At 32.4% G+C, this 23414-nt stretch overlaps 2 protein-coding genes across 3 annotated transcripts; both read left to right on the top strand.

Annotated features, from left to right (window-relative positions):
• Positions 1-181: 181 nt before the first annotated feature.
• LOC124452982 (rap guanine nucleotide exchange factor 6-like) lies at positions 182-16409 on the top strand. Its single transcript, XM_047003650.1, has 44 exons — positions 182-1121; positions 1602-1672; positions 1926-1982; positions 2115-2198; positions 2321-2399; positions 2468-2596; positions 3054-3183; positions 3613-3656; positions 3775-3847; positions 3952-3983; positions 4098-4202; positions 4428-4586; positions 4756-4905; positions 5033-5197; positions 5967-6077; positions 6389-6460; positions 6529-6609; positions 6799-6849; positions 6936-6983; positions 7159-7219; positions 7309-7364; positions 7646-7736; positions 7951-7970; positions 8068-8150; positions 8949-9159; positions 9282-9346; positions 9504-9672; positions 9937-10011; positions 10336-10434; positions 11747-11846; positions 12008-12056; positions 12224-12302; positions 12378-12461; positions 12788-12862; positions 12939-13010; positions 13117-13260; positions 13419-13527; positions 13630-13701; positions 13871-13951; positions 14069-14134; positions 14241-14273; positions 14596-14658; positions 15963-16005; positions 16084-16409. Exons 1-43 carry the CDS (start codon positions 1056-1058, stop codon positions 15992-15994), a joined length of 3696 nt encoding a protein of 1231 aa, XP_046859606.1. The 5' UTR covers positions 182-1055; the 3' UTR covers positions 15995-16005; positions 16084-16409.
• Positions 16410-18648: 2239 nt separating this feature from the next.
• LOC124453363 lies at positions 18649-23071 on the top strand. Of its 2 annotated transcripts, XM_047004176.1 has the most exons (3): positions 18649-18768; positions 20680-21774; positions 22434-23071. In XM_047004176.1, the coding sequence occupies exons 2-3, from the start codon at positions 20686-20688 to the stop codon at positions 22521-22523; spliced, it is 1179 nt and encodes a 392-aa protein (XP_046860132.1). In that variant the 5' UTR covers positions 18649-18768; positions 20680-20685; the 3' UTR covers positions 22524-23071. The 2 variants fall into 2 exon arrangements, with proteins under 2 accessions (XP_046860132.1, XP_046860133.1); XM_047004177.1 differs by lacking the exon at positions 22434-23071 and having other exon boundaries at positions 18652-18768; positions 20680-22212.
• The last annotated feature ends 343 nt before the right edge of the window (positions 23072-23414 follow it).

Genomic DNA, 23414 nt, shown 5'->3' with positions numbered 1-23414 from the left:
TTTCATAGTTGTGAAGTGAATATCATCACCTTTTAAATATACTTGAAAAATCATTATCCAATGTGGTAGCACTGTCCGCCGTTCTGTCAAACGCTCCCTCTTATGGTCTCTGCAACCCCACCTCGACAAAACATGCGATACTTTATGTAATGTTTATCCAAAGTACACATTTCATGTACATCACGTGACTTTCTGTGTACACGACAGTATGATGGCGGATTGAATGTTTTCAGTAAATTTTGGATTTTTGGTCATTTTTTAAGTCGAATTTCTGCTACGTAGCTCCATTGCCATCTTCAAAAAGTGTCATACACGATCAATATTTCATGATACTAGCTTGCTTGCCTTTTAAGCCTTTGCGGTATTACGCTTGTCACAGCAACTTGTATTCAACTCTTAAATCATAAGTGGAAAGACCCATATTTTGTCAAGAGTTGAGATCGATTTTGGTTTGTTTTGGTTGGTATTTCTTTATTTATAATCGATTGACGAAGGCAGTTGAATTGGTTAGTTCATTTATCTTGGATCATTGTCGTATTAAATGGAAATAAATTAACGGATCTTCCGCTGATTTTATTGTGGAATTTGAAAAACGTACAAGATTAAGGAGAGTTTACTCAAACGTTTTAATATATCAGTTTGTCGACTTAATCGTCTGGTTTATAGATTGGAATATATTGGAGCCATTATCTTTGCATTGCTTCAAATTGCAGAGTTTTATTTGGAAACCACAAAGTATTGTTAAATAGTCAAGCACTTAGCTTTGTTGACGTTACTGGAGACGAAGAAAACGTTCGTAGAGCTCTTGATATTGAGAATCTTAAGTTATTTTATTTTGTAATAAAAGAGTGGGTTTTGTTGACAGAAAATCTGCTCTATTTAACGTTTCATATAAGTGCACAATAAACTTGGAAAGAAGGAAGCAATTGATAAAGTTTATGGTTTCATTCATCTTCAAGACTCCAGCTAAAAATTCGTTTTTCAAATTATGTAAAGTTTCTCATAGTGACGGAAGAGCAAGAAAAATTTAATTGTGAGCATAGTAACTTTTTACAATGGACCGAACTAGTGAAAAATTCATCAATTGTCTTAAGAGACCTTCAATTGCAAGAACAGATGAGGTATGTGTGTGATAATTGCAAAATTAAAGTACATAAGTATATTTTTACAAGAGAATGCCAAATTTTAAAAATGTTGCAATATCGAATCAATGATATTTGAAAAATAGACTTTATAATTATTGTCATGTTTATTTAATTTTGTCTTAAAAAAAGTTTAAGTTAGTGATCACGTGGGAAAAATTATTGATAATGAGAACTTGTGTTGTAAAAATGTTCAAGATGAAGTGTTATTACAACTTGAGCTTTTTGTGTTATTTCATTGTTTAAAATTTCCTTACTTTCATTTTGTCTTTCATGAACTGAAAAGTTTTGATGGTAAAATTATTGTAATTGATGGTAAAATTATTGTAATTTTTGTCGTTGTTTATAAAGCAGAAAAAATATGTTTTTATCAGACATTACAAAACATAATAGAGCTGTAGATTAAGTACAATGATATCACTTATAAACAAGAATGCTTTTACTTTCTTGTTTTTGTAGGATTGTGCTTGCATTTTGAAACACCTGCGTGGTATGCAGGCTATGTCAGGCTTAGGAGGAGAAGTCATTAAGTAAGTAAACATTTGTCAATTTTTGTTGTTGTTATGTCATGCCACTGAAGATGAGGTTAATTGACAAAGAAGTAAAATATTTTGGGACTGACAAAAACCAAAATTGTCATATTTTTTTAACAATGTTAACACTGATGTGGCTTGTGTACTATGAATAAGAGAATAAAAAATGTTTATAAATTAGTTTGATTCTATTTTAATTTGCTGTATGTTGCTATTCATTTATCTGTTTTCATTTTCTTTTCTGTCTTAGGGCTATGTGTAAGACAGCGCGCTATGAGGTCCACGAGTCCAACCATTTGCTCTACTTGTAAGTAATTTTTTAACATAATATGGTTATGGTAATATATGAGAAAGATATTTATGTTCACTGTGTGAGTTTGATAAAATTCTCTGTTTTAAAAACTGAATGAAATAGTTTGAATTATTTTCATTGATTTAGGCAAAATGATTATGCAACATGTTGGTATATTTTACTCTCAGGATCCGTATTCATTGATTGTAACATGTATCTTCCTGGTAGTAGGTAATTTATCTTATTAATTTATTGTTTTGAAAAGACCAAAGATTTGTTGGATTGTTTGAACAATATTTATAGCCATAAACTATTTAAAGTCATTGCATGTAATTTTTTTAAATTCTCTTCAGTTTTGGCAAACAACCATTGTGGTTAGATGGCCGTCGTGGTAGTGAATGTCTTATATTGGAACATTCAGAAATGATTGTTGTAAGTTAAGAGAGTTTTGAAATTTTGAAAGATATTTTGACATGCTTTTCTCTTTGTTTTTCTTCTAGATTGACTATCCTGACTCAAGATTGATGAAACCAAATTCACGTCATTCATATGAAGCAATGGATCTTGAAATGATGTTGGCTTTAGAGAATGGTGAAGTTAAAGTTGGAGGACCCATTCCTGATGAAAAGGTTTGAAAATTTTCTTTTTGTTTAAATGTGGTTTTATGTAAAGTTACATAGCAAAACAGATGAGCTTTTTAGCTTTTGAATGATTTGTTTTTCATTTCATAGCAATCAGAAATGAGTACATACTACTCCAATAAAATTTTCTTGTCGAAATTGCATTTTTCTACCATTTGGAAATGAGTACAAATATTGAATACATTTGAACTTGTGATTTTGATTTGAGGGGTACTTGAATGTTTGATTTGTTATTAAATGAAAAACACATCATTGGAAAGCTAAAGAGCTCATCTATTTTACAATGTAAACACAATGGGAAATGCATGATGTCATATTAAATTTTAACATTCTTTTTCATATTAACACTGCAATATGTAAATATAAATAAGCAGTTCATCCATGTGTATATAGTTCAGTGATATAGCTACATTTGGTGATAAACAATGAGTATTGTCTTCATAAGATACCCCAAGAATTGGATCAAGTTAAACAACTTTTACTCAAATCCTCATATGGAGAGTCAGATACCTCACGTCGACCCCAATCTGGTCCTGATTTTGATTTGGATTTATCAGGACTTGTTGAAAGCATTGGTATGTGTACTTTACCTTTGTTTAACTATGTATGTATGTGTACTTTCCTATGTTTAACTATGTATGTATGTGTACTTTACCTTTGTTTAACTATGTATGTATGTGTACTTTCCTATGTTTAACTATGTATGTATGTATGTGTACTTTACCTTTGTTTAACTATGTATGTATGTGTACTTTACCTTTGTTTAACTATGTATGTATGTGTACTTTACCTTTGTTTAACTATGTATGTGTGTACTTTACCTTTGTTTAACTATGTATGTATGTATACTTTACCTTTGTTTAACTATGTATGTATGTATGTTAGCAATTATTTTCAACGTTCATTATATGTATTCCTGTATCATGTTGATCTATGTATGAAGACTATTATATCAAGTTTTATCAAACCATTTCATTTTTATCTTCTACGTATGTAATTTTTAGTTGATTCAGATGACGATGAAACAACGTCACAATCGTCAGGAGAGGTTTTCTATTCTTTGCTTTATTTACTGTTTTGACAGCATTCAAATGACAAAAACTCTCCATTCCTTTCAAAGTGCAAGAATAGCAAACTATATTGGAATTTTTTGTTTATTTTCTCAGTCAATGATGGTTCGAGATGTTGTACGAGATTGTCTTGAAAAGGATACCTCTGAACGAACTGAAAACGATATTGGTACAATTAATTTGTTGACTTTAATTATTGTTAAAAAATGAATTGTCTTATTTCATATAAAATGTGCTATTCGTTAAAAATTATTTTATATATTCATTGTGTAGAGGCGCTTATGGATTTTCTTCAACATTTACCTGTAAGTTTGTTGTTTTCAATTGAAATTTTCTTTATTTCATCTTTTTTGTATCACATTTGTATTAAATTTTTTCTTACATACTGCTACCAAATTGACTTTTACATTTTCCTTTAGGCTTTTTCAAGCATGACAACGAATGTTCGTCGTGAACTTTGCGCAGTGATGTTATTTGCTGTAGTGGAACATGCAAATGTCGTCGTTCTAAATGATGGTGATCAGGTTTGTTTTAAAATTTGAACGTTTAATTTATTTTACTTAAGATAAAGTAATTGTCATCCGCAGCAAACGTTATTTTGATTATCATTCTAATTCCCTCATTGTATCAGTAGATCCTGTTTCATCCTCTTTAATTGAAATCTTTTCTGGTAGAAATATTCTTTTAATTTAGAAAATAATAGAAAATCCATAAAGTGTTGTGTTGTGAATATAAATTTTTCTTTCTAGCTTGATTCATGGTGTGTTATTTTAAATGGTTCAGTTGAAGTACTTGTCCCAGGAGAGGAGACAGTAACTCTACATTTAGGACAGAGTTTTGGAGTTCAACCGACTTTGGATCAGTATTATCATAAAGGTGTGATGAAGACGCGTGTTGATGATTGTCAGGTAGGATATAAGGAATGAATGTGTGCTACTAAGGATTCTGCGATTGTGATGTCATGCAACTTCAAGTTTCTCAGCCACATTAAAACGAGGTCGTTGACAGATATTGTAAACTAACACGTTTGGTGAATTTAAAGAAATTATGTCATATTTATACTAAATACCATTGTAGTTCGTGTGCATACCGCAGACTGAATATCATCGCATACTCAGCCAAGGTGAAGCAAACATTCACGAAGTCGTCGAGAATGGTGAAGTTGTCATGGTGACAGAATATCGTTCGTTAGATGGTGGAAACAGAGATGGGCACGTCGTCATTAAGGTAAGGATTATGTCAGCTCAGTAAGATCTCATCGTACATCGTACAATGTTAACTTGGGAAATAGTTCATTTGCAAAATGATTTTTACGAAGAATGCTATTGAAGCGGTACTTGTTGTTTGATTCTAGGCTAAACCCAAACTTTTGGTTGACCATCTCGTTGAAGATCATTCAATTGTTGATCCTACCTACGTTGAAGATTTTCTATTGACTTATCGAACTTTCTTTAATGAACCTTCTAATATTTGTTCTCAACTTCTCGATTGGTTTGATTTCCCAGAATTAAAGGATAAGGTAGAACGTCTTGATTTAATCTTAAGTGTAACATATGACGTTTTAGTGTGACATACATATGTTGTCATAGTATAACATGTGACGTCTTACTGTGTCATGTGACGTATAACGATGACATGTGACTTAGTAGTGTGACATGTGACGTAGTAGTATGACATGTGTTGTCATGTATAACATGTGATGTCTTAATGTGACATGTGACGTAGTAGTGTGTCATGTGACGTAGTAGTGTGACATGTGACGTAGTAGTGTGTCATGTGACGTAGTAGTGTGACATGTGACGTATTGGTGTGTCATGTGACGTAGTAGTGTGACACTTGTAGTTAATTTTTTTACGTACGTAATTCATCAAAGAAGAGAGACTAGAAAAGTCTAAATTAGAGATTTGTTTTTGTAACACCGTGTATATCTCTGTTATGAACATTTATTAATCAGGATATAAAAAGATTTTTACTGTGTTTGCACAAGCTTATGCCAACCGAGGAGACCTTTGGGAGAACTTCAGAGCAGTTTGCACTAGCAGTTTGACATTTTTTTATTAAATAACAATGAAAAACAGATAAATTTAGTACAAATGTTTAATTTTTATTCTAACATGTTTTCATGATTACTTTGAAAATTCCCGTTGATTGATTTAATTGATCAAGTTCAGATTGGTTTGTAGACCAATCAGCCCACCCGTTTTATTGTTTTTATTTTATAATGTATAACTTTGCATAAGTCACGTGGCTTTGTTAATTATTTAATTATTTGAATTTATTGACCACAGGTAACCCGGGTTATGTTGCTTTGGGTAATCAATCATTTTAACAGCGATTTTGAAGACAGTCCATCAATGGAAAAACATTTGGAAAGATTTGAAAAAGGCCTTGAGAAACATGTGAGTTGAATAATTATTATGAAATTTTTTTCAAATGATTGATTTCAAAATGGTTGTTATTTTTAATCGCATTTACACGATGTCTGCAAATTTTTTGCCATTTCATTTTTACTTCGCGCAGAAATTCGGGATTTCTCTTTTTATTTTCTTCACACGAATTTACTTGTTTTATTGTCTTGTCAATAAAGAGTTTTTTTTTGGCAATGTAATGATACAAAAACCATGGATTAATTATGCATTACTAACCTTATTTATTTGAACTATTTTGGAAGTTATGTAGTGAATCCATATTCTTTTCCTTAAACATTTAGTCCATGATTGGTCAACTACGTTTACTTCATATTGCGTGTTCATCTAAAGCGAGGCTACGGAAAGTTACATTGGTACGTAAAACTAGTCTCGTTATAAAATCTTTGAATATAAAAATTTTGAAGTTTACCTTGATTTTAAGGTTCATCACGCCAAAGACTCTTCTTTGAATTTTTCTATTACTGGTGGAAAGGATAGAGGATTTGGTATTTTTATTGCTAAAGTGAGTTATCTTTGTTGAAATTTCTCATAAATAACACGTTGATGAAATTATTGGTTAGCAGCATATTGGGGAAAAACTTGCGTCTTCATGAGTGTCCTTTGAAGTTTCACATTTTACGTCATGTGATCTGTTGCTAAGATCATGCGCTTGCTTTATTGTAGAGGATTAAATAAATATTTTTTATAATAGGTAAAGAAAGGTTCCAAGATTGACCAAGCTGGTTTGCGCAAAGGGGATCAGGTTTTTGGCAATATTACGAAGTTGACATATGTTATAGTTATATCATTGTGATCTTGTTATTATTTGTATATTTCTGTTGTTTTTAGATTTTAGAAGTTAATGGTCAAAATTTTGAAAATATGACGTTGGCCAAAGTTAGTTTTACGAATTTTTTTACAATTATTTTACGACAGTCTTAGATTTTTGATTTTCAGGAAATTCTATAACAGAAATCCTCTTCATTTATTTTCGGGGAGTCAATGCTTGTCAGTGCTTGACATACTTTGGGCGATTTTCTCTGTTTTTTAGTGCTCATAATTGTATTTTTAGGCGAAAGACATTTTGAAGAGTCAAACAAATTTAACCATTAGCGTGAAACATAATATTGCTGGTATAAATAAGAAATATAGCTCGATTTTTGATAAAAATTAAATTATTTTATGTTAAAATCTAATTAAAATCTAATGCTTTTTTTTATAGTTTTTAAAGAACTTTTAAATAGTCCACTGAAAAGAAGTTCTCACGTGAAAACAAAGGTTCAATTACACATTTGATTTGTACTATAACTAATTAAAAGTATAACTGTACGTTTAATTAACACGGTGTCTTCATCTTCAATTCGTGTTTCTTATGGATGGTTAGTGGTTAGTACGTTGTCAATGATTTCTTTTGGAAATTTAACAAAAGAAACCTTTTCATCTGTTTATTAGTGCAATTGGTAATAGTGAAATTAAATGTGTGAGAAGTGGCGGAAAATGAAGGAATTTGTAATAACGTCTTTATGAAGATATTGAGGAGAACTTTTTGTTTCTTTTAGAAAGGCGAGGTTCAAAGAAGTTCATCTGACTCTTGTGATAAACGTCAAGGATTTTCTCATCGAACTAACGATCCTTTATATTTTTCTGATTGTAAGTTTATCATAAATTATAGTTTGACAAGCATAACACCGTGTATTTTAGCTGCCATGTTCCTTGTTTTATTGCTGCATGTCGATGTTGTCGTATTTTATTTTGCTCGACGTTTTTAAATCATAGTAAAATTGAAAAAAATACATTAATGGAAAGGTACATAAGAATCTCTTGAATATAAGAAAAATATGTTTAATTGCTTTCCTTTTTTTAGATTCTGGCAAGAAATTAGGGGTACGTTTCAATGTTTAAAAAACAATTTTTACTCAAGAAAAGTCAGCTGTCTTGATGTATTTTCAACATATAATTTTCATTTTTTTTATTTGTTAAGAATACATTTGGTAGTAATATGTATGCTACGACAAGAATAAAGAAAACTTTCCTTAAGTTTACAACATTACCTCGTTCTCCCAAGTAAGTTTTACTGTTTCCATTTCCTCGTTCTCTCAAGTAAGTTTTACTGTTTCCATTACCTCGTTCTCTCAAGTAAGTTTTACTGTTTTCGTTCTCCCGCCATTTCGTTCTCTCAAGTTTTACTGTTTCCATTTCGTTCTCCAAGTTTTATTTCCGTTCTCTCAAGTTTTACTATTTCCATTACCTCGTTCTCTCAAGTAAGTTTTACTATTCGTACCTCGTTCTCTCAAGTAAGTTTTACTATTTCCATTATCTCGTTCTCTCATTAGTTCTCTCAAGTTTTACTATTTCCATTACCTCGTTCTCAAGTTTTACTATTTCCATTACCTCGTTCTCTCAAGTTTTACTATTTCCATTACCTCGTTCTCTAAGTTTTACTATTTCCATTACCTCGTTCTCTCAAGTAAGTTTTACTATTTCCATTACCTCGTTCTCTCAAGTAAGTTTTACTATTTCCATTACCTCGTTCTCTCAAGTAAGTTTTACTATTTCCATTACCTCGTTCTCTCAAGTAAGATTTACTATTTCCATTACCTCGTTCTCTCAAGTAAGTTTTACTATTTCCATTACCTCGTTCTCTCAAGTAAGTTTTACTATTTCCATTACCTCGTTCTCTCAAGTAAGTTTTACTATTTTCATTAGTTCAATTCATTTAGTAAGTTTATCTCTTTCAATGTTTAGGAACCGTTTAAAGTTTTATTAACGCCTTGTCATGTGTTTTGCTATCAGAAAACGTTTAGGAATGTTTTTTATTAAAGTTTTCTTTACATTTGTTTTGCATTCCAATTATGTTTTTAGAGGTGAAAAAGATGTTAAGGCGTTATATGGAATATCTTATGATGACTCCACTTTAATGAACGCAAAGAAACATGCTCTTGGCAACGGAACGCTTCGAGCTTACAGCTCCTCCGAAAATATTGCTGACGAGGAAATCGATAGCGTTCAACCTGATCAAGTGATCCGGATTTATAAGGCGGATCACACGTCGAAGTATTTCGTCATTTATCAGGTTTATTACCGTCATAAATTGTACATGTTTTGTGTAAAAAACAAATAATTTGGAAATGCTCCGTTTATTATCACTATATACGTATCTTCATCCATGTAAAAGTAATCGACTTTTTTATTCAGGATACTACGGTTCGAGAAGTGCTAAATATGGCTGTAGATGCGTTCTCATTGGCTGAATCTGCTGAGTATGAGCCAATAAAAATTCCTTAAATAGTATCTAGAAATTGGCGTCAAAGTAATATTTTTCTTTTGGTGGAGAATAGAAGAAAATAATGACTTGTGTGATTGTATTAGAAAAGCGTCTGCACTCTAAACATTATTTTGACATTTTTTTATTTTTAGTAACTTTTCGTTGAGTGAAATTTCAGTCAATGAAGGAGATTTAATCAAACAAAAAAGACTTCCTGATTTAATGTGTGATCTTGTTAATAAAGCGTCTCTAAATGGACGCTATTATCTGAAAGATTTTAACTCCACTGACGTTACTTTACTGCCCGAGGAGGCTATCCAGGTTAGTATTTTTATGTAAATAATGTTTCCTAGCATCTTTTAAAGACAAGTTATCGTGAAAATTCTACAGATTGTGTTCTCAACTGTTGAATTTTAAGTTGTGTTTCATATACAATATTCATTCTTGAAACGCTGATAACTTTTCAAATTACTTTCTGTCATTTGAAAATACTTGTGCACATTTTCTGATCGTGTCCCATTTAAGTTTTCTTCAGGAAAAATTCTCTCGCCGTTTTTGTTATCTTTTTTTATCTTGATTTTATAGGAATTAGGTAAAGAACTACGACACACAATTGCTGATTTAGATGCAACGGAAGTAGCTCGTCAAGTCACTTTAAGAGTTAGTAAATTTGTTATGTTTTGATCTTTTATGATTTTTCTACTGTGCGTAATTTTACTGTCGCAATTTAATTGGCTGGTTCTTATCACGTGGGATATTTGGTGGCGACTCGAACTAAGAAATTATTTGACATTTTCATGCAGCTCATGATGTAATTGTACAAAGATGGAGGAAAATTCCCTCTTGCAAATAATTTTTGTTACAGCAAATTAATGTTACAGCAAATTAATGTTTGTCATTTTAATGCAAAATTTATCAAACTCCAGAACAACAAGTGACACTTGAATGAACCTGCCCTGTCTTTAAGTCGTTTTTGTCTTTCAGGATTTTCAGATTTTTCAAAAGATAGAATCATCACAATATATTTATGAACTTTGGAAATTTGAAGAAAAATTGCGAAATACTTTAACAAATTTTACCAAGGTTTGTCCATTACAATTTCACACTTTATCACCTTTCCAATGCAACTAAAAAATATTATTGCATAGATATAAACTTTTACGACAGATTTACAAACTTTTACGACAGACTTACAAACTTTTACGACAGAGTTACAAACTTTTACGACAGATTTACAAACTTTTACGACAGAGTTACAAACTTTTACGACAGATTTACAAACTTTTACGACAGAGTTACAAACTTTACGACAGATTTACAAACTTTTACGACAGACTTACAAACTTTTACGACAGAGTTACAAACTTTACGACAGATTTACAAACTTTTACGACAGATTTACAAACTTTTACGACAGAGTTACAAACTTTACGACAGACTTACAAACTTTTACGACAGATTTACAAACTTTTACGACAGAGCTACAAACTTTACGACAGATTTACAAACTTTTACGACAGAGTTACAAACTTTACGACAGATTTACAAACTTTTACGACAGAGTTACAAACTTTTACGACAGAGTTACAAACTTTTACGACAGATTTACAAACGTTTACGACAGATTTACAAACTTTTACGACAGAGTTACAAACTTTTACGACAGACTTACAAACTTTACGACAGAGTTACAAACTTTACGACAGAGTTACAAACTTTTACGACAGATTTACAAACTTTTACGACAGAGTTACAAACTTTTACGACAGAGTTACAAACTTTTACGACAGAGTTACAAACTTTTACGACAGAGTTACAAACTTTTACGACAGAGTTACAAACTTTACGACAGACTTACAAACTTTTACGACAGACTTACAAACTTTTACGACAGAGTTACAAACTTTTACGACAGATTTACAAACTTTTACGACAGACTTACAAACTTTTACGACAGAGTTACAAACTTTTACGACAGAGTTACAAACTTTACGACAGATTTACAAACTTTTACGACAGAGTTACAAACTTTACGACAGAGTTACAAACTTTACGACAGAGTTACAAACTTTACGACAGAGTTACAAACTTTACGACAGAGTTACAAACTTTACGACAGACTTACAAACTTTTACGACAGACTTACAAACTTTTACGACAGAGTTACAAACTTTTACGACAGATTTACAAACTTTTACGACAGAGTTACAATTTTACGACAGAGTTACAAACTTTACGACAGACTTACAAACTTTTACGACAGAGTTACAAACTTTTACGACAGAGTTACAAACTTTACGACAGAGTTACAAACTTTTACGACAGATTTACAAACTTTTACGACAGAGTTACAAACTTTTACGACAGATTTACAAACTTATTGTATTTACTTCAGATAACCGATGAAGAAAGATTTTGGGTGATTACGGAGATTTGTAAAGAACAAAATGTTATAAAACGAGTAAAAATAATCAAACAGTTTATACGAATTGCAAGTAAGAATATTACACACCTGTTTTAATATTTTTTAATGTCGTAATCTGATTTCGTTTTCACTGTAAGTATATCTAATTGTTCATAGTAAAAAAATCTTACAAAGAAAAAAATATTTAGAAACCTTTGAGATAAACGATCTATGTGTTACTGTTTTTCTCAGAACGGTGTAAAGATTGCAGAAATTTTAATTCAATGTTCGAGATTGTTAGGTAAGTATTTAAAATAATTTTTTCTTGAGTTAATTTTTTTGAGTCTGTTTTTAATGATTTTTATCGTAAACTTTCTGAGATATATGCCCCCCTCCATTAGGTATTTGGTACCTTTTTTTGCAGGCATTGTAAAAACGTGAATTGTTTATATTTTGATGTATTTTTAGTGGTCTTGATCATTCTGCTGTACAAAGAATGAAAGGAACTTGGGAAAAAGTTCCTAGTAAATACACAAAAATATTTGACGTAAGTCTTATCTCCAAGTTTAAATTACTGTGAAGTCTTAGATATAAGTGTCACTCGTTGCGTTTTCTTATTAAGGATATAAAAGATTTGATGGACCCATCAAGGAATATGTCAAAATATCGTACTTTGTTGAGCAGAGAACAACGTTATCCTCCTGTGGTAAGCCATGAATTCGCTATAAATATTTCTTATCACCGATAAAACACATATTTGTAAACATTTTAGAAACTACAGTACTTTCATTTATTACTAAAGTATTGTATTATGATCAATTAAGTATTAGAGTATTTGAAAGACTATATCCTTGAAGTTGGAACATCAGATTACTTTTATTAAGACACAAGAGTAGATTGTATTAAGACACAAGAGTAGATTGTATAAGACATTGAACTAAAGTATATGAAGACACAAGTTACGACATAAAATCACTTTGGATTAACCCACCAGTCTAAAATAAATAAACACTCAATTTTATTTTTTATCAGATACCATTTTTTCCTATTGTCCTGAAAGATTTGTCTTTTCTTCACTTTGGAAACAAGTCAATTGTGGACGGCTTGGTAAAGTGCATTCATTCAGTGTATACAGACTTTATTTTGTCCTGAATTTATTTTCCTTTCTTTTATTTTTTTTCAGATTAATTTTGAAAAATTGCGTTCAATATCAAAAGAAGTTCGAAACACAACTAAGCTTAGCCTTGTGTCTTATGTATGTTGGAATTACCGAATGATTTTTTACTAGATCAAAATATATAAAAGTTAAGAGATATCTTACTTTGCTATAAAACTTAACGTTTATCGTTCTCTATGAATAGGTCAGCGATATGATGTTTGATCGTGCCGTCACAGATACCCCTGGACCGACAGTCATACAAGCTCTGACCGGTGGTCTTCAGAACAAGAACAGGCGCAGTCGTCGTGACAACGGATTTCGAAACCCAAGAAAAATGCATGAGGAAGTATGTTTAAAGAAGGAAAATATACGTCAATTGTTATATTTTCTCATTTATCCATCATCTATCAACTGTTGCGTGTTCTCATTTATCCATCATCTATCAGTTGTTGTGTGTACTCATCTATCCATCATCTTCTCTTACAATATTTTTGCTTTCTTAAGGTCCTTATGAGTCGTCGTGTTAAGAAATATCTTACAAACCTCGAGATTATCACAAATGAAGATGAGTTACGAGTTCTTTCTTTGATATGTGAGCCCCCGGCCGGTTCAGGTACTTTTCATGATTTATTGCAGAGAAGATCGATATATTTTAGCATTTTATTCATCTTGAAAGCATTTATACTTTTTGTGAATCTTTCGGACGTGCTTATAGGCCTTTCGGCTCAAATCAAGAAAAAACTTACTCCACCTAGTTCCCCTAGTGAAAGTCGAGAAGACAAAGAAGGTACTTCATCTTGTGTTACATGAAAGTCACCTTTAATTTATGATAATGGCGAATGACCTCAGAAAATAAAATCTAGTTTTTTGTTGTGTTCTATGTCATAACCCTTTGGGTTACTATATTGTTGCATAAACTTGAGCAATAATTTAATTAATTTTTTTTATTTTTTTAGATATAATATCGCAGTCTTCTTCAGTCAGTTCGCCGGCTTCACCTCTTCCTCCAAGTTCACCAGGAGCGGTTAATATTAACGGTAGGGAAAATTCTTAATTCTTTTTTTCATTCTTTTTGTTCCAATTTATATTAATATGAAAAATTTACTTTAAAGTTTCAGAATGATTAATTCTTAATCACTTTGTAATCCCCGTAGATATTGATGTCTTTCCAGAAGTGTCTAGCAGGCCATTTGAAGAACAAAAACATACATTGAAACGAGGTTAGGAAAAGAATAAAAATTTCCTAAATGAAGTGTGCAAAATGGCTCTTACAGCCAGCAACCGTTCTGTTACATGTCTATTGACAAATTATGATGCTTTTGTTAGATGACACATTAACAAGGGAGATTTCCATCCCAAGTAAGTATCGTATATAGCTCAGAAATATATAAGTATATTTTTCATCAGTTGCAAACGATAGATTATTTTTCACTGTTTTTGCTTATTTAATGCTTTACATTAAAGTATAACGTCATGTTTGCTCAACATTGGAACAATTAAAAAGAGTGGCCCTATATCTCTCGTTTTTGTAAATTTTTACCTTGATTATTTGGCTTCTACCGATGATATCGTGTATTTATTATTGATTACATATACTGTGATAACTTCCTATCCTGTACGAACGTTTGCCAGACAAAAATAGATATTAATTACTAACCAATTGCTTTTAACACTTTTGTAGAAACACCAAGTCCTTCAACTCCTGAGAAAGAAATATCGTCGCCACGTTTATTCTTTGCTGCAGGTGCACCTTAAAATAACATTAACATTAACAATAACAATAACAATAACAATAACAATAACAATAAATGGAATAACAATAACAATAACAATGGAATAATAATAAATAATAATGGAATAATGGAATGGAATAATGGAATAATGGAATGGAATGGAATGGAATAATGGAATGGAATGGAATGGAATGGAATGGAATGGAATGGAATGGAATGGAATGGAATGGAATGGAATGGAATGGAATGGAATGGAATGGAATGGAATGGAATGGAATGGAATGGAATAATGGAATGGAATGGAATGGAATGGAATGGAATGGAATGGAATGGAATGGAATGGAATGGAATGGAATGGAATGGAATGGAATGGAATGGAATGGAATGGAATGGAATGGAATGGAATGGAATGGAATGGAATGGAATGGAATGGAATGGAATGGAATGGAATGGAATGGAATGGAATGGAATGGAATGGAATGGAATGGAATGGAATGGAATGGAATGGAATGGAATGGAATGGAATGGAATGGAATGGAATGGAATGGAATGGAATGGAATGGAATGGAATGGAATGGAATGGAATGGAATGGAATGGAATGGAATGGAATGGAATGGAATGGAATGGAATGGAATGGAATGGAATGGAATGGAATGGAATGGAATGGAATGGAATGGAATGGAATGGAATGGAATGGAATGGAATGGAATGGAATGGAATGGAATGGAATGGAATGGAATGGAATGGAATGGAATGGAATGGAATGGAATGGAATGGAATGGAATGGAATGGAATGGAATGGAATGGAATGGAATGGAATGGAATAATAATGGAATAATGGAATGGAATGGAATGGAATAACAATAACAATAATAAATAACAATAACAATAACAATAACAATAACAATAACAATAATAAATACAATGGAATAACAATAATAATAACAATAACAAATAACAATAACAATAACAATAACAATAAATGGAATAAATAAATAAATAAATAACAATAACAATAATAATAACAATAACAATAATAAATAATAATAATAATAATAATAAATAAATAAATAATAATAATAATAAATAATATAATAACATAATTATTAACATTAACAATAACATTGTTTTTTTTTATTTTGTTATTCACCGTTAAATGTTATTAAAGTTATATTTTTTCTAAAGTCTGTATTTATCGTTAAATCTTGCTGTTATTTGGTTGAAAAATGAAAATATGTATTTTATGCGGACATTGAAATGCAACAACTCATTTTTATGTTCACAAATATCAAATCGTTTTTCTTTATTCTACAGGTAAAGGTGATGGTAAAATATCCGCCGTATGACATATGAAAAGGTAGAATTTTATTTATTTTAATTTTATTTGTAATGCACGAGAACTCTGGAGTTAAAACTTTTTGATTTATTTTAACAGCACATCACTTTCGTGGCTGAAGTTTATATTAAAGGACTTAGATGTGTAGGATTTAACGAAATTTATTTTGAAATTTAGAAAAACGACACGTTTTGTACATAGTGTGTAATAATTATTTTTTAATACTTTGGAATTAACGTTAATAAGAGAGTGTAATTTTAGCGTTTAGGCAAAGTGTGTATATTAGATTAACATAATCGTACTTAGGAATGGAGAATTTTTACCCATCATTCTCACTTTGCTTGAATTCTTAAAAAGTCAAAATATAATGACATGGAAAAGACATTTTAATATTCAAATAAAAATCAATTCTTAAAATTATCTAATCATTTTTGTATTTCTCACATTTGGTATCTTGTGCTTTCCATGTATGCTTGAGAAATTTTTACAAATTAATTTTGCAAAAATGGAAAGCCTAATGGTTTCGTTGGCAATGGTTTGTTCGGGTTAAGTATGATTTTATAAATTTGCAATTATACATGATATACACGTATATTTATTTAAAGTCATTTTTGAAGCAATTGAAATATTAAATTACCATACAACTGTACTGTTTGAATGTCTCGAGAAATTATCTTTACCCTACAATCACTGTATGAATGTCTTGAGTAGATGACTGTCACAGTACATAACTGTGTATGACAGTAGATAACTGTGTATGACTGTAGATGACTGTGTATGACTGTAGATAACTGTGGATGACTGTAGATGACTGTGTATGACAGTAGATGACTGTGTATGACAGTAGATGACTGTGTATGACAGTAGATGACTGTGTATGACTGTAGATGACTGTATGACTGTGTATGACAGTAGATAACTGTGTATGACTGTAGATGACTGTGTATGACAGTAGATGACTGTGTATGACTGTAGATGACTGTGTATGACAATAGATAACCGTGTGTGGCAGTAGATAACTGTGTATGACAGTAGATGACTGTGTATGACTGTAGATAACTGTGTGTGGTAGATGACTGTGTATGACTGTAGATGACTGTATGACTGTAGATGACTGTGTATGACTGTAGATGACTGTGTATGACTGTAAATAACTGTGTATGACTGTGTATGACAGTAGATAACCGTGTATGACTGTAGATGACTGTGTATGACAGTAGATGACTGTGTATGACTGTAGATGACTGTATGACAATAGATAACTGTGTGGCAGTAGATAACTGTATGACAGTAGATGACTGTGTATGACTGTAGATAACTGTGTGGCAGTAGATGACTGTGTATGACTGTAGATGACTGTGTATGACTGTAGATGACTGTGTATGACTGTAGATGACTGTATGACTGTAAATAACTGTATGACTGTGTATGACTGTATGACTGTAAATAACTGTGTATGACTGTAGATGACTGTGTATGACTGTGTATGACTGTAGATGACTGTATGACTGTAGATGACTGTATGACTGTAGATGACTGTGTATGACTGTGTATGACTGTAGATGACTGTGTATGACAGTAGATGACTGTGTATGACAGTAGATGACTGTGTATGACTGTGTATGACAGTAGATAACTGTGTATGACTGTAGATGACTGTGTATGACAGTAGATGACTGTGTATGACTGTAGATGACTGTGTATGACAATAGATAACTGTGTGTGGCAGTAGATAACTGTATGACAGTAGATGACTGTGTATGACTGTAGATAACTGTGTGTGGCAGTAGATGACTGTGTATGACTGTAGATGACTGTGTATGACTGTAGATGACTGTGTATGACTGTAGATGACTGTGTATGACTGTAAATAACTGTGTATGACTGTGTATGACTGTGTATGACTGTAAATAACTGTGTATGACTGTAGATGACTGTGTATGACTGTGTATGACTGTAGATGACTGTGTATGACTGTAGATGACTGTGTATGACTGTAGATGACTGTGTATGACTGTGTATGACTGTAGATGACTGTGTATGACAGTAGATGACTGTGTATGACAGTAGATGACTGTGTATGACTGTAGATGATTGTGTATGACTGTAGATGACTGTGTATGACTGTGTATGACTGTAGATGACTGTGTATGACAGTAGATGACTGTGTATGACTGTAGATGACTGTGTATGACTGTAGATGACTGTGTATGACAGTAGATGACTGTGTACGACAATAGATGACTGTGTATGACAGTAGATGACTGTGTATGACAGTAGATGACTGTGTATGACTGTAGATGACTGTGTATGACTGTGTATGACTGTAGATGACTGTGTATGACAGTAGATGACTGTGTATGACTGTAGATGATTGTGTATGACTGTAGATGACTGTGTATGACAGTAGATGACTGTGTATGACTGTAGATGACTGTGTATGACAGTAGATGACTGTACTAGTGTTTTCTTCAATTTCTTGACTTTTATACATTTTTTGTGATGGTTAAGGACAGTAAGATTATTAATAAACAGTTAAGAATTGTTTTTTACTGTTGTATTGATGGAAAACGTGTTTTAAAGACGATTTGTTGAATGTGGTGATGAATGTTGTGATGATTGTTGTGTTGAGTGTGGTGCCCATGTGGTGCCAATTTCACGGTGGTGAAATCTTTGTGAGGGTGGAGACAAACAATTATGAATACGAAATGGCGGTCCAATTTTTACTGAAGTTGCTTTCGGAGAAGTCGTTAATGTACTTGTTTAAATGAGTCAACATAATTGGTAAGGGATATTTGTTTATTTCTGTGTAAATTTGCTTCATTTTATTCTCAATTTTGAGCGGAAAATACGTGCTTGATGCTTCGAAAACTGGAAGTGCAAGAATTCGTTGGCCAGGGTATATCATACTCCATCCGAATAATGTGAAATACTTCTGAAATATTTTTTCATTAAAAATAAATACGGCCCTCTATTCTTTAGTAAAGAGCATTTAAAAATGTGATGCCTATAATTTTGTCATAACTTTTAATATCTCCATGTCAAAATGTAATCATTTGCACAAGGGAAATTCACCTGACTGTTGACACTTGACACCGACTTCATTGAGAAACATTTTCACAAATGGACAATTTTCTTGAAGACCAACCACCACTACAATATCAGCCATTTTAATCATTTTATGTGTTTTGGAAATTATTTTCATTTGCAATTCTTCACAGTCTTGCATATTTGGTGATATTAAAAATGTCCATTCTCAAGCTCTATTTATATGGGTTGAGAAAATAGCCAGGATGATGACACTATGGCAAGATCCCAACTTGTAGAGTAGTTAATATGTTTTCCATCTTGTTTTTATATGGAATGCGAGCTATCCCTGTTGAGATGTTCGCATAAGCAATACGAGATCAGTTTAGTGGCATGAAATTATTCCATATGAACACAAATTCTCCACATTGTCTCTGTAAGTCTGGATAAAAATAACCAGTTGGTGGACATGTGTGCATGAGTGAAGTTGTATTAAATGAATTTTGTAGAATGCTGTTAGCCTGTGACAGATATTAATTTTGTGAAAAGGTAGAGCAACAGCATGCTCTTGTTTGCTATTTTGAATTATTTTCTTATTTAACAGCTGTGTCTCACTTTTGACAAGACATGCTTGGTAGTTAAAAGCAGACTAGTGGGTAGGAGAATAAGTGGAATGATTTCATAAATAAAATGGATGAATCAAAACTTAACCCAGCATTCAAAGCCATGCCAGCTAGGTGGGCTATTGTTCACAACAAAAACATGCCTTAAAAAGTGACTTTTGATAACAAAAAAAATTAGCATGGCTGTTTTATCAGCTTACGTACAATGATTTTGCATTAAAATTATTACATTTTGGTTTTGTACTTAAGAAATAAAAGATGTTTACTGTGTTAGCACAGACTTATGGAAATCGTGGAGACCTTTGAGGGAACTGAGGAGAAGATTAGTGAAAGTTATCATAAATGTCCCCAAGGTTTGCATAAGGAGAAGGAATAAGTTGGTTTGGTCATGCACTTTCATTAAGATTGTTTGGCCAAAACACCGTACAGTGTTTCTACAATGAAGCGCTGGAACTGATCAAGTAACTATTTTACCCAAACTTTCCATCAAATTCACTCAAATATATACTAAAATGTCATTGTGTTTCACAGTTACCTTTTAGTATTTTGTTTATTGAGTATATAGGATTGTATAAACAGTGTATATAACTATTGCTGATTATTGTAACTAGAACTTTAATGCGGAGGGGAGGGGGAGTTTGTATTCAGTTGTGCCCGAAAAATATGGTAGAGTCTTGAAAGTAGCCTTCTGTGTTAGCTAGATCTTATTTTGAGATCGACATTTCTGGAAACAAGATCGTATGTGGCTAAGACGCACATACTATAAAATCTTGTTTAAGTTCTTAACATTTTTTGTACGATAACTAGTAGATATTGCCACTATTATCGCATTTTTAAAACTACCATTTAAAAATGGTTTGCATATAAAAGAAAAGCTGGTTGTATCTTGATAATTTCTTACTCCTGTGTTTGAAATGGTTATTTTATGGTTGCCCACTTACTGATACTAACAAATTTTACGTAGCTATATTAAATCCTGAAAAAAATGTATGCTTAAATTCAAAATTTTTTTCATCATGTACCATTATATTCTCTTTCTTAATAGTTGACGATGAATAAAACCATTTCTTTAAGCAATACAGTCTTCAAGTATCGTTTCCCGCCAAATTGGGAAACACAGGAAATCAAGAGCCTGAAATCTGTAAAGTTAACTGATCGCGATGTCGTCGTTTTTGGGGTGGTATTTAAGTTGGATAAACCAAGAAAAACGAGAGGAACAGACATGATCTTAAGCTTTTCCCTCGTAGATCAATCCTTTCCGGATGAATATCTACCAGTTAGCTGTGTCTGTTTTCAAAAAACTACAGAAGACATGCCTAGAATAGACAAAGTGGGTCAGATTGTAAAAATGCCAATGCGTGTAACTAAATACGAACTACGGCCTCAATTACGAACATACGATATTGAGTCACCTTGGTTGGTGTTTGAAAGCGACAAGGATGTGCCACCAGTCTGTTCAAAGGCTGGTAACCCGACTGTCAAGAAAGATGATTTAGATAAAGTCGCAAAATTAAAAAATTGGATGTCGTGTTCATGGTGGTACTACGAAGTTGGCCGTTTTTCAAACAAAGATGTAGGTCCAACTGATATCTTTGCATCTTCTTCTGAAATCGTAGATGACGAAGCAACCTCGGAGACATCAGAACGAGATGTCGAAATGATTAGGGAGAATTTATGCCAGTGTTATCAGGAGCCAGAAGTAAAGATTGAAGATAGGGATATATCACTAACTGGAAAAATTGGTAGAGTGGATCCTCGTCATCCTGTTCAATTTCTCGCAGCGTTCTGTGATCATTGCGAAGAGCGTTTTCAAATGAAAGAACTGTGCATCAAGAAACTCACTGAAGTGTTTTGCCCTCGATGTGCTAAACATTTGTCTCTATCACTGTTCCTTAAAATAGAGTTTAAAGATGACTGTGGTGTGGGTTACCATGTTGTGTTGGCAGACGAAACTGCAAAAATTTTCACTAAGACTGATCCCTTTAAGTTACTCACGGAGAAAGACGAACAAGAGCGCTTGAGAAGTTTTCTTGTTTCAAAAGAGATAAGAAATATGAAATATGACATCTGTATTCGAGAATGTGGGAAAGTGAAAGGAAAGCCTGTGTACGTTCTACTTAAACTATCAACACAGCGAAAGGTGTAGTTTTGTCTATCATATCAGTTTTCTTTTATTCTAATGATCATGATGATCGGGGGACCGGTTGCCTGCATGGATAGTAGGGGTCTCAAGTGGTTTATGAAGGTCGTTATGTACAGGATATTTTGTTTAAATTAGAGTTTTAGATCAGGCTTTTTAAAGACCTCAAAAAAATACGATCCACAATCTATGCAGGCTTCCTGCAATTGACCCCTTGTCACTATATTAACTTTTTTACGGTAAGAATAACATTGTGTGTAAATTAAATAGAGGTTTTTGATACCATAGCGCTATAAAGGCGTCATACAATCAATTCCTGGACATTATAGTAAGATTTTTTTGGTTAGAACAACGTTCATGTGTATATCTCTTTGTGTTTCTTTTAGTATTTTATCAAATTTGTTTTGTATGAAATTACATTTCTTGAGATGTGTTTTATGAAGTTTGGATGGTGCTTCAACTGGAGATTGAGATTTTTAATTTTGTGAGACTTTTTTACCAAACTGTAGCGATCGGCTTGTTGATATTAGCTGGGATTAAGTTGTTTCGCTCTGTTTTTATTTATGTAATTTTTTCGTCAAAGGTAAACAAACACAACTTTTTGATGATGAGTAAAAGTTTGTGAAAGATCCATTGATAAGTCCATACCTATACCACAGGTCGTAGCAACTAAAGTGATACAGGGGATATATCATTCACTGGCAAAATTGCTACAGCGGATTCTCGTCATCCTGTTCAATTTGTCGTAGCTTTCTGTGATCATTGCAAAGAGCGTTATCAGTTGAAAGAACTGACCGTCGACAACCTCACTAAAGTATTCTGCCATCGATGTGCTAAGAATTTGTCACTGTTCCTTCACATAGAGCTTAAAGATGACTGTGGTGTGGCTTACCATGTTGTGTTGGCAGACGAAACTGCAAAAATTTTCACTAAGACTGATCCCTTTAAATTACTCACGGAGAAAGACGAACAAGAGCGCTTGAGAAGTTTTCTTGTTTCAAAAGAGATAAGAAATATGAAATATGACATCTGTATTCGAGAATGTGGGAAAGTGAAAGGAAAGCCTGTGTACTTTCTACTTAAACTGTCAACAAAATGGAAGGTGTAATTTTCTGTAAAATCAATTTTATTTTATTCTAATGAGCGTAATGATCGAGGGTCCGGCTGCCTGCATGGATACTTGGGGTTTCAAGTGGTTTATTAAGGTCGTTATGTACGGTAAGAATAACATTGTGTAAATTAAATAGAGGTTTTTGATTAAATTAATCTAGTGCCATAGCGCTTTACAGGTATCATACTATCAGTCCCTGGACATTATAGTATGATTTTCTTTGGTTAGGACAACGTTCATGTGTATATCACTTTGTGCTTCTTTTAGTATTTTATCAATTTTGTTTTGTTCGTATGTCTTGAGGCCGGTTGCACGAAGCTTGAGAATAGTGCTGTCAACTGGATTATGAGTTTTTCAAAAGGGACTTTTTTGTGGGTATCTTTACTGTAGTGATCAGTTTATTTATATTAACTTGGGAATTGGGATTAAGTTGTATTTTTACGTTGTCTTTATCACTTTTGTATAATATTTTCCTCAAAGATGAACAGAAATTTTATTTTGAAAAGTTTAGGTTTATAAGTCTATATTT

This window comes from Xenia sp. Carnegie-2017, unplaced genomic scaffold, assembly GCF_021976095.1.
Source record: "Xenia sp. Carnegie-2017 unplaced genomic scaffold, XeniaSp_v1 HiC_scaffold_25, whole genome shotgun sequence".
NCBI classification, from domain to species: Eukaryota; Metazoa; Cnidaria; class Anthozoa; order Malacalcyonacea; family Xeniidae; genus Xenia; species Xenia sp. Carnegie-2017.
Note: the sequence above shows the minus strand (reverse complement) of the source record. Positions and strands in the feature narration are given on the sequence as shown.

Coding starts and splice junctions, on each gene's coding strand:
- LOC124452982 (XM_047003650.1), top strand. CDS start 1,056: ATGGACCGAACTAGTGAAAAATTCATCAATTGTCTTAAGAGACCTTCA. Junction 4,906..5,032: donor ATGGGCACGTCGTCATTAAG/GTAAGGATTATG, acceptor GTTTGATTCTAG/GCTAAACCCAAACTTTTGGT. Junction 7,737..7,950: donor TCCTTTATATTTTTCTGATT/GTAAGTTTATCA, acceptor TCCTTTTTTTAG/ATTCTGGCAAGAAATTAGGG.
- LOC124453363 (XM_047004176.1), top strand. CDS start 20,686: ATGAATAAAACCATTTCTTTAAGCAATACAGTCTTCAAGTATCGTTTC. Junction 21,775..22,433: donor AACTATCAACACAGCGAAAG/GTGTAGTTTTGT, acceptor CCTATACCACAG/GTCGTAGCAACTAAAGTGAT.